The sequence below is a fragment of the Manacus vitellinus genome, unplaced genomic scaffold (genome assembly GCF_001715985.3).
Source record: "Manacus vitellinus isolate BGI_N305 unplaced genomic scaffold, ASM171598v3 scaffold_24_pilon, whole genome shotgun sequence".
In the NCBI taxonomy this organism is placed as follows: domain Eukaryota; kingdom Metazoa; phylum Chordata; class Aves; order Passeriformes; family Pipridae; genus Manacus; species Manacus vitellinus.
In genome coordinates this window covers 8,103,027-8,119,582 of record NW_021939798.1, presented here as the reverse complement: position 1 = coordinate 8,119,582, position 16,556 = coordinate 8,103,027, and the positions used below count along the sequence as shown (strand labels likewise).

General features: G+C 43.1%; 1 protein-coding gene across 1 annotated transcript; it reads right to left on the bottom strand.

Moving 5' to 3' along the window:
* Positions 1-286: 286 nt before the first annotated feature.
* Positions 287-6,622, bottom strand: PCTP (phosphatidylcholine transfer protein). The gene is made up of 5 exons (XM_008920766.3): positions 6,448-6,622; positions 3,207-3,286; positions 2,701-2,872; positions 1,988-2,055; positions 287-1,470 (listed from the first exon to the last, which is right to left on the bottom strand). Exons 1-5 carry the CDS (start codon positions 6,620-6,622, stop codon positions 1,405-1,407), a joined length of 561 nt encoding a protein of 186 aa, XP_008919014.3. The 3' UTR covers positions 287-1,404.
* Positions 6,623-16,556: the final 9,934 nt, after the last annotated feature.

The following is a 16,556-nucleotide window of genomic DNA, read 5'->3' as shown; positions in this document are numbered from 1 at the left end:
ATTCATGCTCAGCTAATCAGTCCCCTTTTAAAATTTTGTTGTATCCTGTTGTGTGACACTGTAATGCTCAATACAGTAATGGTGTCCAAGCCAAAGACACTTGAAAAATGCCTAAACTGCTGGCAGAAAGCTCTTCAGAACACATCAAATCCTGCTTGGTTCTAATCCAACTTATTCTTTCAAAACCCTTTAAAAAAAAGAAGCAGCCCATGATATCAGCCTGTCATTTGTGACCTGCCCAGCAAGGCCACTCTTAAACACGAGAGACAGAACAAGAACATGGATAAAATAACGATTTATTGGAAGCAAATATTCACACAAAGTAAAAAGGCAATCATTTCAATCATTTGTTTTTTAACAAGACAAAGCTACCCCATTACAAGATTTATTCAGAAACAGGATTAGATTTAGGAACAATGCAGAATATTTTAAATCCCTGAGATTGAGGTCCTCTCATCTTTTATGCACTCCCTGCCCCACCCCCCACAAAGGTGCTGGAAATTTGATTTTTTGCTCAGTTGAGCTTTTAGTGGATTACCATCCAAAATTACAGTTTCAGTCTTTAGATCAGCAGGAAATTTAAAAATGCAAGCAAGCCCAAGCTTCACATCAAATTCATTCACATTCAGTGGCAGGCATCCAGTTCAAAATTACTTCCAATTTCAAGCTGGTATCCAAGCTGCTTTACAGAAAAGGCTACTGACTCTGAAGATAAAACTTGTTCCCCTTAAATCAGACATGGAAGAAGCCAACTCCTTCTTTTTCTTCTTGGTGAGTTTTAGGTTTCATATAGAGGTACAGAACTGGGAATGCAAGGCTTTAGGCTCCAGTCCTTTTTACATCTGGACTTAAAACCATCACAAAGAAGCTTAGTGACACAGACTTCCAGTTCCTACTGCAGGCTTCTTGTGATTTACCTACATGCCCTCAGCATTTTTTAGGTTTACAGCAGGCAGGTAGTTTTAAGAATGACAAACTTGGGTAGCAAAAGTGTTTCTCCTATGCAATGCAAGTTCCATCACTGAGTTTCAGCAGGAAGCCACCCTGCAAGGCAACAAACATGCAATTTGCAGTCCAAGTTCAGACATTTTTTCTAGCTAAATCTTTGTCTCTTGTGCAAGGACATAACATATTCATCACAGAGCTCCAGGTGACAGGACAGTCAGGATAAGCAAAGCTTATCCTTGAGTACTTTCAAAAGCTGCAGCTGATGTTGGTGTTACCTTGACAGTGCCCAGCTCTTCAGTTGGAGATGGAAAAGGACTCTAATAAAGCTCAAGGCATAACTCAACTAAAATAAAATTCTTTCCAATATTAGAGGTAGATTTTATCCAGTGTAATATATAACAGCCATTCCTGTAAGTGCAGAGCTCTTGGAATTAAAGAATTAAGATCAATTTAGAGCTATGTTCTCTTAGAATAATTAAGGCAAGCTTTCTGTATATCCTTCAAGAAAGCAGGCACACCACTCTGTAAAGAGAAAAGTGGAAAAGTCATTCTTGCATAATGCACTCAATAACAACTATAAGCAAGATGAGAATTCCCATTGTATAGATCAAGGCCTCCAAACAGATACAGTTCTAAGATACAATTGTCTAAGATACAATTCTAAGATCTAGTACAAAGCAGCAAACCATTCCTTTAATACCTTGGGAACAGACTGCATTATTGAAGTTTGCTTGTCTTTAGGCTATTCATGTATGCTCTGGAACATGGATTTTTTGGGCTGGCTGCAGAAATTCACCTGCCAGGTTGATGAACCAGAGGAATTTGATAGGAATTAAAAAAATAATAAACTAGTACTACTGTCATGAGAGCAGACAACAGTGAGACTCCAAAACCAGGACTGTGCAAGAGCCAGAAAGGTGGATACATCCATTTCAGAAAAAATAACTCTACCCAGCATGCAGAGGATGGGTATGGATGCAGTGAACCCCTTGTTTTGAAATGGATTAGCAAATATCATTGTGTGTTAACTTGCCCTTACCTTGGCAGCCCAGTTGACCAGCCACGATGGAATCATGCCACCAGGATTATCAAAGTAGTACATATAGACTGGGGAGGAGAGAGGAGTTATCAGAAAGTTCTCTGAGTATCAGTTCTAACACCCCACAACAGAAGCTGTCAGTGTGCAGGACTGAGGCACCAAATACAACAGTTCTGCTCTTAATTCTTCACAAAAAAAGTCAACTTGTCCTGAAGAGGAATGTGAAGTAACTATAGGCATTGCCAGTGAAGCTGACAGAGCCATAACATTAATTTAGATTACTGCAAACCATTTTAGTCACCCTGTCTTATAAAATACCGTTGTCTTTAAAGGACTAATCTCAGACAGGAGACAAACTCTAGGCAAATCCTTTCATCTCTACATCTGTCAAACATGTACTCAAATCATTGCTGAGTTAAGCAGATTGCAGCAGACTTTCTCCTACTGAACTGGCTGGCAGGAGAAGTGCACGCTGAAGGTGGGGTGGGATGGGGGGCAGAATGGTCAGTAAACTATTCTTAACTACCCAGCCCAACTGTTAAATGAAAGATTCTTCACAGTAGCACACTGCACTGGACATTCTCAAGTTTCACTCATTTTAAAGTGGTCCCAAGGCTCAGTGCATTCACTTTATAGTCCCCCTCTTTATGCATTTTGCTAATCCACACATTCTCTGCCTGCATGACTTGTGACACATTTTCTTGGCCTCTTACCTTTAGATCCAGCCTTGCCATCACTTTCAATTGCCACACTTTGTTTATAGCTTTTAACTCTGATAACACCAGGCTTTTCAGGGCACTGAGGAACAGACACACTTTGAGCCAACACAACCCAGATCCTCCTCCCATCCACCTCCATCTCCCGACGTTCCCGAACATAGACATACTGTGCTCAGAGTTGAGGAGGAATGTCAGAACACTGCCAGTTTGATGGGTGAAAAATTGACAAGTGAATTCCCTTACAAACAGCAGCTCCCTCAAGTTATTTCCCATGCTTCTACAGGATTCAATCCTGCAGAGTAATAACTCAGCTATGTGAGTTCCAGCTGTGTGTGGGAAGAGGCCCCCACGCTCTCCTTCATGCTGTACATATTCACGTAACGTGAGGACTGCAGGATCTTAGATCAAGTGCAGCAAAGCAGTGGAGTCAGTTCATTGCTGGGATTCCTGGATGACCAGGAGACAAAAACTGCCAGAGGAACAAAAGCTTGAAAGGATACATCTCTGTTTGAGAGAGGGAAAGGGTACTTCACTTCCCAGTAGATTACTTTTTCACCATCATATGTTTTCTCACACAGTTCTGCAGTTGAAAGAGGAAGACTGTGAGATATTTTTAATTTCTACTGCAGGACTATAGATGACATCAAGAACTGCTCAGATTTCTGACAGCATATTTTACACACAACCCTGAAGTCAAAATTGATATGTATGTAAAGTAGCAGTATAAGACATTAAAAAGTTCTGCAGCAGGGTTGTTCAGGAACCAAATATGCATAAATAGGAGGTGTGTTTTCCTGTGGCTACTGGATTCCCTGGTGGAAAAAAAAACAAAACCAAAAGGACAAAAGTAGAACAATTCTGGAAGAGGCAGAGTGAAATTCCTTTGCAGACAGTTTTCTCATTCAAAGCTTTGCCATCTCAAAGCTTTTTCCTTGCATGTTCTGCACAATTCACATGTCATTATCCTTGTAAATTATTCTGACTTAACATGGAACTAGGATCAGTGCAGCTTTCTAACATCTGAAGAGGTCTTACATGAGGGATTAATGAAGTTTCCAAAAGCTATCAGGAATCTCACAGCAGTATATACAGGCAACTGAGGGGCTCTATATCCTCCTGAGGGGCTCTATATCCTCCAGAGCTAAAACGCCCACAGCCAGCCACATCCTTTCGGTGCTTTTGAAAACCAGGCCAGAACAGACTGATAGTCTCATTGCCAAGGCAAGAACAGTGCCACAGATGGGAGATTCTTTCCCTATATAACATGTTCCAAACCAGGCTTCAGTTAGTATGTCCTGAAATCAGCTGTCACCCACGAAAACACCTTCTCCTCCAGGCTGGAGCAGTACTGGAAGCACCCGGTGTTGTCACAACCCACAGCATTATGCCTTCCACCAGAGGTCACTGGAGCATTGGATTATTCACTTTGCTTTCATTTCTAACCACAGAACTTTCCTTTTTCAAAGGCATTAAAACACTTTTAAAGACCCTGATACAACTATTATTACCTAACTCATCTACCTTTGTATCTTCACAATTACAGGAAAAGCATAGAGTAGGTAAGCCAAGTCCCACCTGCATTCACTTTAGTCTGTCAGTTCTAGTGCACAGCTTCTGATAAAAGCAGAATACAGAGCATTTTAATCAATAACCAGATTTGTAGCATTGCTACAAAAGATCACAAATCCATTCTATTCTAACAGGCGCAGCAGCACTTGCTGTTATTACTGTTCAGTTATTGAGAAGTATGATCTCAGTCAGGACAGTGTTGCAATCAGGAGTAGCAAGTTTCAGTACTGCTCAGGCCCCCCCATTCTGTATCATGCCACAGAAGCATTTGGTTCCTCAATCACAACTCTGCAGCTCAGTCACGGCTTCCCTGCTGAATTGGCAGCTGCAGCACAAGCCAGACCTCAGGATGGCCACATCTTGGAGATATTCTGGACCATGTGGGAGCAGTTGCCTTTTCAGTAGAGAGGCAGCTTCTTCTACTCTGGTCAGGTTTTTATTTCAATGCCAGCCAGCAGTTCAGCAGAGAGCTCTCCTTTGGACTGCCACTGTTGCACAGCTGCAAGAGCACCAAGGAATACAAACAGTAACACAAAGAGCACGAAGGCTCTCAGTGGAAGTTTTCTGGGGTTTCTCCCTGAATATGAAAGGAGAAAAAACATGCTTAAATGGGCTACATTAAAAATGTTGGCTGGCACTATTTCATAATATGTACAGCTAAAGAATAGTTGGGCTTGTGGCAATTTTGAAGCTGGAAGGAAAGCTCTGCTGTTATGTTTATGCCCTTCACAGATGTTAACTCTTGAAACGCTGGACTTAAAGGCACCAGCACAAGTACAAATTCACACATGAACAAACCATGGTCAGCAAGGATATAAATGTCAGCTCTGCAACATTATTTAGTTTTTAGTTTAAGGGTGTAGCTTCCCCCAACAGCTTCCTTTCTTATCTCTAAGAAGGCATTAAAAAAAAAAGAAAGTGTTTGGTTAAGAAAGATTCAGTTCTCCTAAATGCACTTAAGGACTACTAAAGTAACTCAACATAATATTTTACATCCAGTACAATAACGTTGAGTCCCAGTCTGGCTCTTTTTGCTTCAAAAGAGGTGTTTGCTACAAGAAAGCTACTGACCATTTTGACAAATAAGACTTACTGATGAAGAAACCACACTTTAAACTTGACCAAGTCAAACATGGTTCTCTCTATCAATACAGCCAACAGGAATTACCAGTAAAGGTTCACCATGGAACTGTCCTAAACCTAACAAGCAAAACATTTAACAATCCTTTGGTTTTTAGCACGCTCTTTGTTCAGCAAAACACTGTGACCATGTTTTAGTTTTATTGGTTTGAAGTGACTCCAAGTACAGGCTTAAAAAGGAAAGGCTCCCCATCTTTAAAATAAATGGATTACTGGATGCTTGCATCAGCTGAATCCTTACCTTGTAACTGCTGACTTAAGATGTTTTAACATCATATGGATATCCAGGTTCAATGCCCTTTTTCAAAGACAACATTAAATAAACACAACTAAATTAGTTATTCCTTTCTCTGTGAAAGCCAAAGCCACCACCTATTCTCTCGATACACCCACTCCTGATGGTAAAAGGTGCCAAGAACAACCAGTGCTTTCAGGAAAGTCATTCCATCACACATCAAACTGCTGCAAACCAGAGGAAAATTTTTCACAGTGAGAACAATCAGCCATTGAAATAATCACCCCAGGGAAGTGGTGGATTCCCCAAAACTGGACATTTTTAAGACTCAGCTGAGCAGGGTGCTGGGCCATCTTGTCTTTTGCCAAGGAAGGTCGGACCAGATGATCCCAGAGGTCCCTTCTCCACCCCATGGTATTCTGTGCTCACTGCTCCACTCCAATGCTCAAAAGGTACCATCTCCATTTCTCCCTGGAACACCTGCTAAAATTTAACCCAGGAATTGCAACAACTAGAAGCTACAAGGTGCTCCAGCATAACCAGTGATGCCAATTATATGCTTTAACCAACATGGAAAGAATTCATTCCAGAGGAAAGACATATGCTGTTGAGACATTAGCTGTTCCATATCAGTGTTTACTTGTACATTTGTAGAGGGCAACCTTATCCCAAAGAGATATTTAAGTCTGGCCCAAAGTCTTTGGATACAGCAACTTCAAAATACCCTTGAGGAAAGCTTTAGTGGGAAGAATCCATGTGGACTAAAGCTTGCTTTTACACTGCCTAGATGAGCTTACCTTTAACATACTGATCCCACTCTTTTCTGAAATCTAAGTCCATGTAGACATCTGCACACAGTTTTGGGGGACAATCAGCAAGACCACCGAAGATTTTGTACTCATAAAGTCCTGATTGCTGTGGAAACAGAATGGGGAGAGGAAAAGTCACGCAGGAAAGGGAAGTACTCTGCATCAGGGAGAACAGCTGAAGGAAGTTAGGTGGGGCACAAACTACAAATATGCTCAAGAGCTGTGAAAGCAAATCTTCAAAAAACAATGCAAGATTCAGTCTTTAACCTCTCGACTTTTTGATCTATACATGAAAGTTTAAACCCAGCCAGCCTGACCTGCCCTGCACAATGGCTGTTCCTTCCCTTACACTAGTACCCTTTTACTTCATCAGTACTTCCAAAGGGAGCATGTTTCTATACACATACATCCCTTTTCAAAAAGCAACTAAAAAAAAGGCAAAAAAAAAAAGACAGACACCTCTAAATGTTTCTTAGCTTCAAACAGTCTTTTTAGCTCAAGTCTTTCTACACAAAAGCACAAGAAGAAGCCTGAGCTACTTTCCATCTTGCCAGCTGCCATTTACACAACAGCAGCAAAGCCACTGCAGAAACACAAGGTACCCCAGCACAAGCCTGGTCCCTTTTGTGTGGCTAAATGCAGCCTCCAGCTTCCCAAAGTTACTTTGCCTTCATCCACCACAAGATGCATTTACAGCTCCGTGATGAGCTCCAGTCCTAAAGCCTCTGCTTCACCCACTCCAGAAGCAACACTCCCAGCACCCTGAATTCCATCAGCACATTTAATTCCTGCATGGATACCTGGCAGGCACCCCAGCCTTGCCTGTGCTGTGTGCACTCATTGATAAGCTTGTCTTGCTACTGCCAGTTACCACATCCACACTGTAAACAGGGACTATTTATCACCAAAAAAATTCCAAGGTCTATGATGTGTTTTTAAAGAGCCTTTCTCTGCCCCGTTTTGCCTTTTGCACAGACCTGCATGTTTGCTGTTTTTGCTACACATGACCATGTCTGAAATGATTTTTCAGAATACAAATACAAAGTTGTCACGCAAAGAACAGCATGAAATCCAGGTTTGTAAGGAGCTGAGAGGAAACTATCATCACTGAGCTAAAGAAATAGGGTATTTATATATGGATTTTAAAAAATAATAGTATAAATAATATCTAGAAAATAAACGTAATTGTATAAATATAATATTATATATAATATATAAATATATCATATTATTATAAGTTATATACTTATTATATTATATATATTAATAATATAGAAAATATAATATCTAATAATACATACAATATATAATATATATTGTAATATATATGTTATTATAAATTTATTTAATCCATTTATATATGGATTTTAAAGTCATTGATAAATCATAAATCTGCATCAGAATACAAACATTCACTGTCAACCACTTACAAGCCAGTCCCAGAAGCCTAATCTATTGAACTTCTTTAAAGAAGTCAGTCCCCCCAAAAGGGGTGGAATTTAATTTCAACCCTTTCTGAACTACTTCCCGATTTTAGAGGGAGCATGGTGGGAAATCAGTGTGAAGGGAGTTTTGGAGAGAGGCAGGAAGGGAGGCGGAAGCCTGGAGACCAGGAGGATGCTCTGGCACGGGAGATGCTCGGAGCAGGCACAGAGCTCCCCTCACCGCACACCCCCCTCCGAGAGGGCTCGGCAGAGCACAGCAACCCCCCCGACAGGCCCACGGCTGCTCCCACCGCCCAGAGCACCTTCCCCCGGGAAATTCTCAGCCACCGGCTGTTTCACCCCCCTGCAAAGCCTCGGGGTTCCCGGCAGCCTGCGCGGGCGAGGGGTCACCGCAGGCGGCCGAGCAGGCTTTCCGCCATCAGCATTAAGTGGCCATTTACCATAAAGAATGCTTTTCTGGGAGCACGGCGTAAGCGAGCCCGGGCGCAAGCGCCAAGCCCTTGGCACTGTGCGGGGAACCCGGGGACGGCGCCCGGGGCCCCCAGCGCGGGCATCCCCCGCCCCGGCCGGGAGCCCGCACGCGCACCGCTCGTGGTACAGCGGTAGATCCTCACGCCCATGGTTCCACAGGAGCTTGGCCACGGGCCCCTCCCGCGCCGGCGCCGGCCTGGTCCAGGCTCCCGGCAGGCGGCACGGAACTGCTCCTCCGAGAAGGGCCGCGGCCCCTCCGCCTCCATCCCCGGCGGCCCCTCCATCCCCGGCGGGCGGGCACAGCCCACGGCCGGAGCGCCCCGCCCCGCGCCCGCCCCGGAGAGCCCGCGGGATGCGGGTTTGCAGCATCGCTGCCCCTCATGGGTGCTCCGTGCTCTCCCGGTCCTTCTGGGGTCTCAGTCGCTCGGTGGTGGCTTTAAACGTGCGTCTCATCAGCCTGGTGAGGGAACGGCAACAGGTTCCGTGAGGGTGATGGTCAGGGCCTTTCCTTTCGGGTGTTCCCTAAGGATAGAGATTGAACACTGTGGGCACGTGTATTTTTGTGTATTTTTTGTATTTTTGTATTTTTTTTTTTATTATTTTTGTACGTTTTCACTATCTAAAAAGCAGTTCTCCTTATGGAGTGTAGGAATGAGAACATATAAAGAACCCATAAATGCTGTACAGCTGGTTGGTAGGGGTGACCCTGGCACACTCCAAGGAGGCCCAGTCACCCTGGCAAAGAGGAGGGGGCAGCAGGCTCTGCCCTGTGGCAGTCTGGGATGCACTGGGTGGACAGGATGGAAGGGGACAGAAAACTCCCACTGGGCTGAGCTCCCTGGCAGGAGGAATCCACTGACAGGGACACACTTCACATCTTGCTTGGGCTCCTGCTGTATGACACCACCTATAGCAGTGTGAGGCTGCCACACACAGACAAAGCATCAGGCCCTCAAAATGTAACTGGCTAAAGCCGGTTTTCTCCTGGGAGCTGTAAATCTGTTTTCATTACAGCTTTATTCTTCTAATTCCCGTGAGATTTTCCTGTTGAACACTGTGTCTTTGGAATAAAACAGAAGGCAGCTCTGAGGCGTGGGACGTCATCAAACCTACTGACTGGCAGCACTAGCCCAGTGTACTTGGTGGTAACCTCTGGGCAAAGCTGGAATAATGTAGTGTTTTCTAGCTTCCCTGCCAAGGGGCCGAGCTCTGACAAAGGGTTCACTTATGTCAGCTGTCCTTTCCAGTTCCAGTCAATTGGTTTGCAAGCAGTGCATGGGGATTTCTGGCTGACTGCTTTGGACATACAGCCTGACCATCATCCCTGCACAGTCCAATAAACTTTTGGAGAGTTTTGGCAGAGGGCAAGATGGTATCTATCAAACTTCCCCCCAGAATGTAAATTTGATGCCAGAACTTGACCTGTAGCACCTTTATAAATTAATATCACTAATGGTGATAAATATCTGCTCATATCTCATCTGCTCTCAGCTCCCCAGTGAAACTGCTAGGCAAACATTTCAGTTCTTTTATGTTTTGTAGTATGCTTACATGTGTTATGACCTTTTATTACTAATATTTATATAATACATATAAATATTTTGGCTTATTTGTGCTCTTTGTAAATTACAGTTGCTCTCAGTCAGCCCAGCTGGTCCTCCAAATGTCATGGCAATACATTTCTTATGGCTGAAGCCTTATGAGTAAATTCTTGGCTAAGTTACCTTCAGGGGAGCTGTGCTGCCCACCCAGCTGAGAAGCTGGTCCTCAAAATGCAGTATGAGACACTGGCCTGTAGGTGAGACTGGTTTAGTTTATCTTGCAGAAATATTTCTTGATTTTTGCAAAGATTTTGTCAGATTGCTGTCTCACTTTTAAATCCCGTTCCTGCTCTGCAATAGGACTCAGTGAAACTGGAAGAGCTTGGGGCTCTTGTTTGCTCAGAGGTGACTTTGACCCGGTGTGAAACAGGAGGAGTTGTGAGTTGAGCTGATATTTAACATGCAGCAAGGAAACGTGCCTGTGAGATTGCAGGATCCCTTAAGGAGCCTTGTTTGTGCAAAAGGACTGAAGTGATCACAGCTCAACATTGCCGACTGTTTTAGGGTCAATGTTTTGCATTATATGGTTGTCAACATGGCATCAGTCAGCTGGCACAGCTGCCTGGCCACTCCCTCCTCCCCCAGCACTTTCATGGAAAAAAAGATTTATCTCACAAGGCTACTCCAGGGACCAAAGCTTTCAAAAAAAAGCATTACTCTGTGACCTTTTTTCTTGGTAAATAAGGAGTGGTGATTACTAAGAAAGCACAAACAGTTCTGAAAAGAGAGTTTCTTTTCTATTTTCATGTACCTTTATGTAAGTGTTGTTATTTATCACTTGTATGTCCATGTGTTGCCCTTAGCTTAGGGACAGAAGCTAAAGTTTGAACCCAAGACCTTTGGTATCTGCATTACTGGGTAGTGTGGCTTGTAGGCTGGGGTGAGCTCAGAGACTGACTTCCTAGAGCTCTGCCCCAACACAATGTGATAGGAACTCTTTTGGGGCAGCTGGGTCTGGGAACACAAACCCAAGCTCCAGCACAGCTACCAAAGGCAGCCTAAGATACAGCACAACCCAGTCCCACACGTGGATCAGGGACTTAAATGCTAACTGAATGAAAACAGAGGGTTACTATTCTGGGGCCAGAAGTGGGAGTTTCAAAGTTGCCCACAATTTGACCCCCAAATTTAGTATTTCTCAGGTTTTACGATAGTCTCCCACATGGTTTAGGAGTTCAGATACCTGGTTTTCATCCAGGTGGTCCAGATTGAACTCCTGGTATGGGAAGCTTTTGATTTTATCCCTGGAAGTGTTCAAAGCCAGGTTGGATGGGGCTCTGAGCAACCTGGTCTAGTAGAAAGTGTCCCTGCCCATGTCAGGGCATTGGAATGAGATAAGTTTTAAGGTCCCTTCTAGCTCAAACCATTCTGTGATTTTATGAGTCTCTTTAGCTGCTGCTGCTCTCAATGGGAAATGATACCTCAAGGAAACTTGCTGATCTGGCCTATCAATGGGATTATTGCACCTAAATCACCCACCTGTTTTTTAGAATGGAAACAATCTGTATTAATTCTACCCTAACACCTAACCTTCCTGCTACTGAAATCAATGCTGAGTAATCCATTGAATTCTATGGTGGGGAAGCAAACCAGCAAACTGGACAACTCCCCCATCAGCAAATCCTACATGGCCAGAAGTGAAAACAGCAATGAACACTCCACTGATGTTTCAGGCCCCAGATGATTTTCAGTGTGTGCTTTGGCTAGGGGTTTGGTATATGGAACAGTGCTATATTGTGTTTTCCTGCATCTGTCTCTGTGTGGCACTGGTGCACTTTGAGAAATTCTTGAAGATGAACTAAAGATGTGGGATTTTGATGGATTCAGCTGCTGTGCAGACATTTATATATTGTTGTCATTCCATTTTACTCAGTGCCTTCCAAAAACTGTGCTAAAGTGCTGAACAGTCCTGACACACCATTTATACAGTGTGCACGTTCATATTTCTACTATACACAGCCAGAGCAATTATAAGCTTCTGCTACTGTTGTTTATCAACTGCATTATGTAAAAGCCTTTCTTACAAATTGTTTCATGAGTTTTTGAATTTTCAAGAAGAAAATTCTAAATCCAGAAAGCTGAGAAATAACAACAGCATCTCCCATCACAGCCATGTATGTGGAAGCCAGTCTATATTCTCCTCTCTTCTATGAGTCAAAGGGAAATCTGTTTTTTCAACATTTTTAGAATATGCAGAAAATCCAGCCTGTCTGCCACACCAAAATTCTTTATATATTTTATATATATTTTTATTCCTAAGTATTTAGGCAGGAAGGGGCATCCAGAGTGACAATCACCTCTTTTGCAAAGAATTGTGCACTGCTTGAGCTTGTCAAAAGGTGTCTTAAGTGGCCATTAAACACTGGTTTATAATGGTCTTCTTCACAGAGTTGAATTGAACCCCAAACTACAACTGTATCTGTATTGAGTATCATTTCAACAGAATTCCACCCAAATAGGATTCAGAAAATAACTGGAGTTCTGCTGGTTTTCTGCCTGTCGATACTAAATATTTTTTATCTTTGGTAGATAGTTTATCATCTGGACTCCTCGTGTCAGGACCCCTCTCTTCCATTTTGATTTAGACCTTTTAGCCACAGTTTTTCTGGAAAGTAATGCACTCCCAGTGCAAATAAACTGGAAGTGGTGAGGTGTAACCTATTTACCTGGCCTTGAGGAAAGAGGGGTAGTTTTAAAACTTTGCTGTAGGAAAGGTAGGATTTCACCATTACCTGCATGACCTAAAATGACTCATTCAAAAGATAAGCAAGGCTATTTAAATCTTGACTTGATTTGGAAAATGGTTGTCACCACCACCACACCCTCTACTTTCCTAACTTGTTTACATGGATGTAGAAATACTTCTAAACATTTCCTTTAGCATGTGATGCTAAAGCAGATGATATATAGGAATAGCTCTCTTTTGTGAGAACTGTGAGAACTGGTCTTACTGCAATAATTCTTTTTTTTTTGTTGTTCTTTCTTAACTACCCTTTAGGTCAGACACTTGGCTTACTGTTAATTTCCCAGAAGTCATCTACTATGCAGGAGGAAATCTGTGTATTTTACCTATATGCAGTATTTTAGATAGATCTTGTGCATAAATTGTACTGGGCTAGGACAGAGAAAGACTCATCAGTCAGGCAGTAATTCAGCCAATGGCCTGTAGGTTAGCTTAAAGCTCATAATTTTCTTTCTACTGCTGGAGAGTCCATAACAAGTGGCTGAAATGCTCCATGTTCATTAGACTGACCATGTTCAGAGGGAACAGTGTGTGCTCTCTGTGCCCTACCTACTGGCAGAGCAGGGAAGCAAAATACAAAATGTCTCTTGACACCATCCTCTAGCTTGGACAAGTCACTTTTTCAGCTCTTTGTCTGCATTTCCCTTCATGTCTTTGTGCCTTGTAAGTTCTTTGGGGTACTCAGTGCAGGTGGCAAAACAAGAAAAGCCCTCTCTGTAGAGCTGGGGGAGGAGATCATTCTCTGACTTAAATCTCAGCTGAATCTGCTGGATCCTACTGCAGTAGCCTCAAACACAAATCCTGGTTGTGGTGAAATTACAGGGCCTGGAGTTTGCTCCCAGGCTTCCCCCTGGCTTGGCCAAAAAAAGCTGCCACGGTGGCTAAAGATTCAGAGGTTCTGTAACCAACTTCTGCAAGACTGAGGATTTGGCTTCTGGTGGTGTGGTGTGGTGTATCCCTCTGCTAATTAAAAGCACATTGTCCACATAAGGAATGCAGCTCTTCAAATGGGAACGTCATGTAATTATGAAAGCAGTAGGAGATAAGAATAATTGTTTTCAGTTCCAGATGTCCTGTCTTCTTCAGCACCGCGGGGAGATTCAGTGAAAGTCGAGCAGGGCAATAACAAAGTTCACATGCACGGCAGGATAACTGATGTTGACCAAAGTACTGGTAGGATCTAATGGAGTTCAAAGAAAATTTCTTCCATATTCTTGGTCACCAGAAAGGTTTCTCACAGTCGTTGTAAGCACATCCATTTCATGAGCCTGATTACCCCCGGAGTGGGTGGTTTGCATAGCCATCAACCAAACAGGCTGAACTCCCTTGTGCTGTTGAACTGTGTTAATGAGAGGGGAGCTACAGCCTTTCATGTGGAATGATCTGGTTCTCTGGTTTAACTGGCTTTGGGCTCCTTTTGGACCCCATTCCTCGTCACAAAACACATACACTGCATGACATGGTAAGGATAATTTACAACATATTAAACATGTTGAAAGAGTGCTTTCTGAAAGTTTCAGTAAATGCAGTAAACTGGCATGTTGTGTCCGTGTGTGGGCTTAGGAATGAAATAAAGGAAAATTCAGTGGAGGGTTAGGGAAAAGGCAAGAAAAACTAATTATTCAGGGAGCCCACAATGGTTGTACTTTGCCAGATTAATGAGTCACTGTTTGCTGTGCTGTCAAGGCCCAGGAGACTGTTAGAAACTCAAAGGAAGCCATGAAGTATTACAAGCGTGTTTGAGTCGGCAGAGCAACAGCATTGCTCAATTTAGGAGCAGAACTCTGCTCTCTCAGTGGGCTGTGTGGGTTCCAGAATCACACAGGCTTCTTGCTTATCATCCCAGCTTTGGGGCTGCACCTCCCTCTAAGCAGCTGTGCTAAGGCCCCAGGGAGGAGATTCTGTCATTTAGGGCAGGTCCTAAAGGGGAACTATGTATCATGGAAGCAGGGCGGTCCAAAACTGTGAACCTGTAACCCCTCACTGCAGCTGTTGCTCAGCCCTGAAGTTTCCTCAGCTGTTTGCACTGAATTTCTACAGGTGCCAAACGTGCTGCTTGGGGTATGTCTGGTCCTTCTTCCCTTACATCCTTGGAGAGCTCTGCTCAGAACACAGCAGGACCTTAAAAGGCAGAGGAAGTCACTCATCCCTTTCAAAAAAGGCCAGAGTGGTGGTGCCCAAGTTGTGTGTGACCCCTCAGTGCCTGAGTGCTACAAACCCACCCTTCTAGGGGAGAGCCTGCTGACCTCCCAGCACTGAGGAGGCCTCATTCCCATCACTTTTCATGGCAGCTTTTATGCTTCACAATAAGGAGTTACAATAGCATGGAGTCTAGGACAGAGTCTGACTTTCTAGCCTATTGTTAGGACATCTATTTGTGCAGAAACGTGAATTCTAAGCCCAGCTTAGCATTCAGTGCTTGTTTATGTGTACTTCAGATTAGTTCCTCAAAAAAATCAGTATTGGGAGTTATTTTATGTAATACTTTCAGTGTTTTATGTAATACTGTCAGTAATAAAGTTGGCATAGAAAAGTGAGAATGTACTAGTGGAACTGTGGATGGTGTAAGCACGGGAGAACCAAACACTGCACTGGAAGGACTAGAGAGGAATTGATGTAATAGGAATGGGGTGAAATTTAGGTCATGCACACATGTGCTAACAGCAAGAATTTCTGATATAAAGTGAAAAATGAAACTGATACTGGAGAAAAATCCAGACATCCTGAACAATCAGAGGAAAATTATGAAATGTTAGTTTTTCTGGCAGGACAGGAAAATACTTGCACTTCCATGCAGAATATTGGTAAGGCCACATCTGAAAAAATTATTGAAAATAAGCCTGAGATAGTCTCATTTATCCCTCTTAGGACAGTAGAGACTTAATTGCCAAAAGAAAGAACATCTACTTCAGCCAAAGGCTTACTTGTCCATGTATAATTGTCTATGAATCCATGCAGCTAGAAACAAGACAGAGGTTCCTAGATACCAACAGAATAAGTCTGCTAGCATTCCAACAGGAGGAGCAGGAAACCCAGTTGGTTTGAGGTGGAACTCAGCAAGTTTAATAAAGCTATTACTGACACTGCTGCCTGCATTAGGAAGGACTGCACTTAATGGCCTAATGAAGTTCCCCTCAGATCCAGTTTGCTTGTCATTTTTGCTCAAATGCTGATATATTTGAAAGGAGCACCAGCAAATGGGGAAAAAAATGCCAGTTTCTCGTATAAAGCTGTGGAGCTTTTCCAGAACCTCCTGGTTGATTTGTCTGGAGCAGATGAACCCTTGGCAGGATCTCCATCACTGGGCAGTTCTTAACAACACACAGGGTGAAATCCTGGCCCACGTGAAGTTGGTGGAAGTTTCACTATTAATTTCTGTGAGGCCAGGATTTCACCCTGGAAAGGGAGTCAAAAGTACATGCATGCTTTCAGAGACAGAGTGGCTGATTAAATACATCTGCTGCACTGCTCTTTTATCAATCATTGATAAAATAGTGCCTTTTAAATATAAACTTCGGGTAAGCTTAACTGCAAAATTCAAACACGTCCTTTATAAGACTTAAAAGCATAATTTGTCTGCTTTTTATCTGAAATAACAGGAATCACGGTAAAAAAAAAATAACACCCACCCACATCCATCCACTCCAAACCCCTGCAGTATTTGATGTGCCGCAGAAACGAGCGATTAAAGCTTAGAAAAGCCAGTTAAAATATTTCTAAATGATACACAAAACTTTATCCCCTAAGAATGTAACCCAAAACTATGCTCCTCCTCATGTAATTCCTGAGCAGTCGAACTGGGAGTTCATCTGGAATTCGCTATGGCCTGTGCTTTCA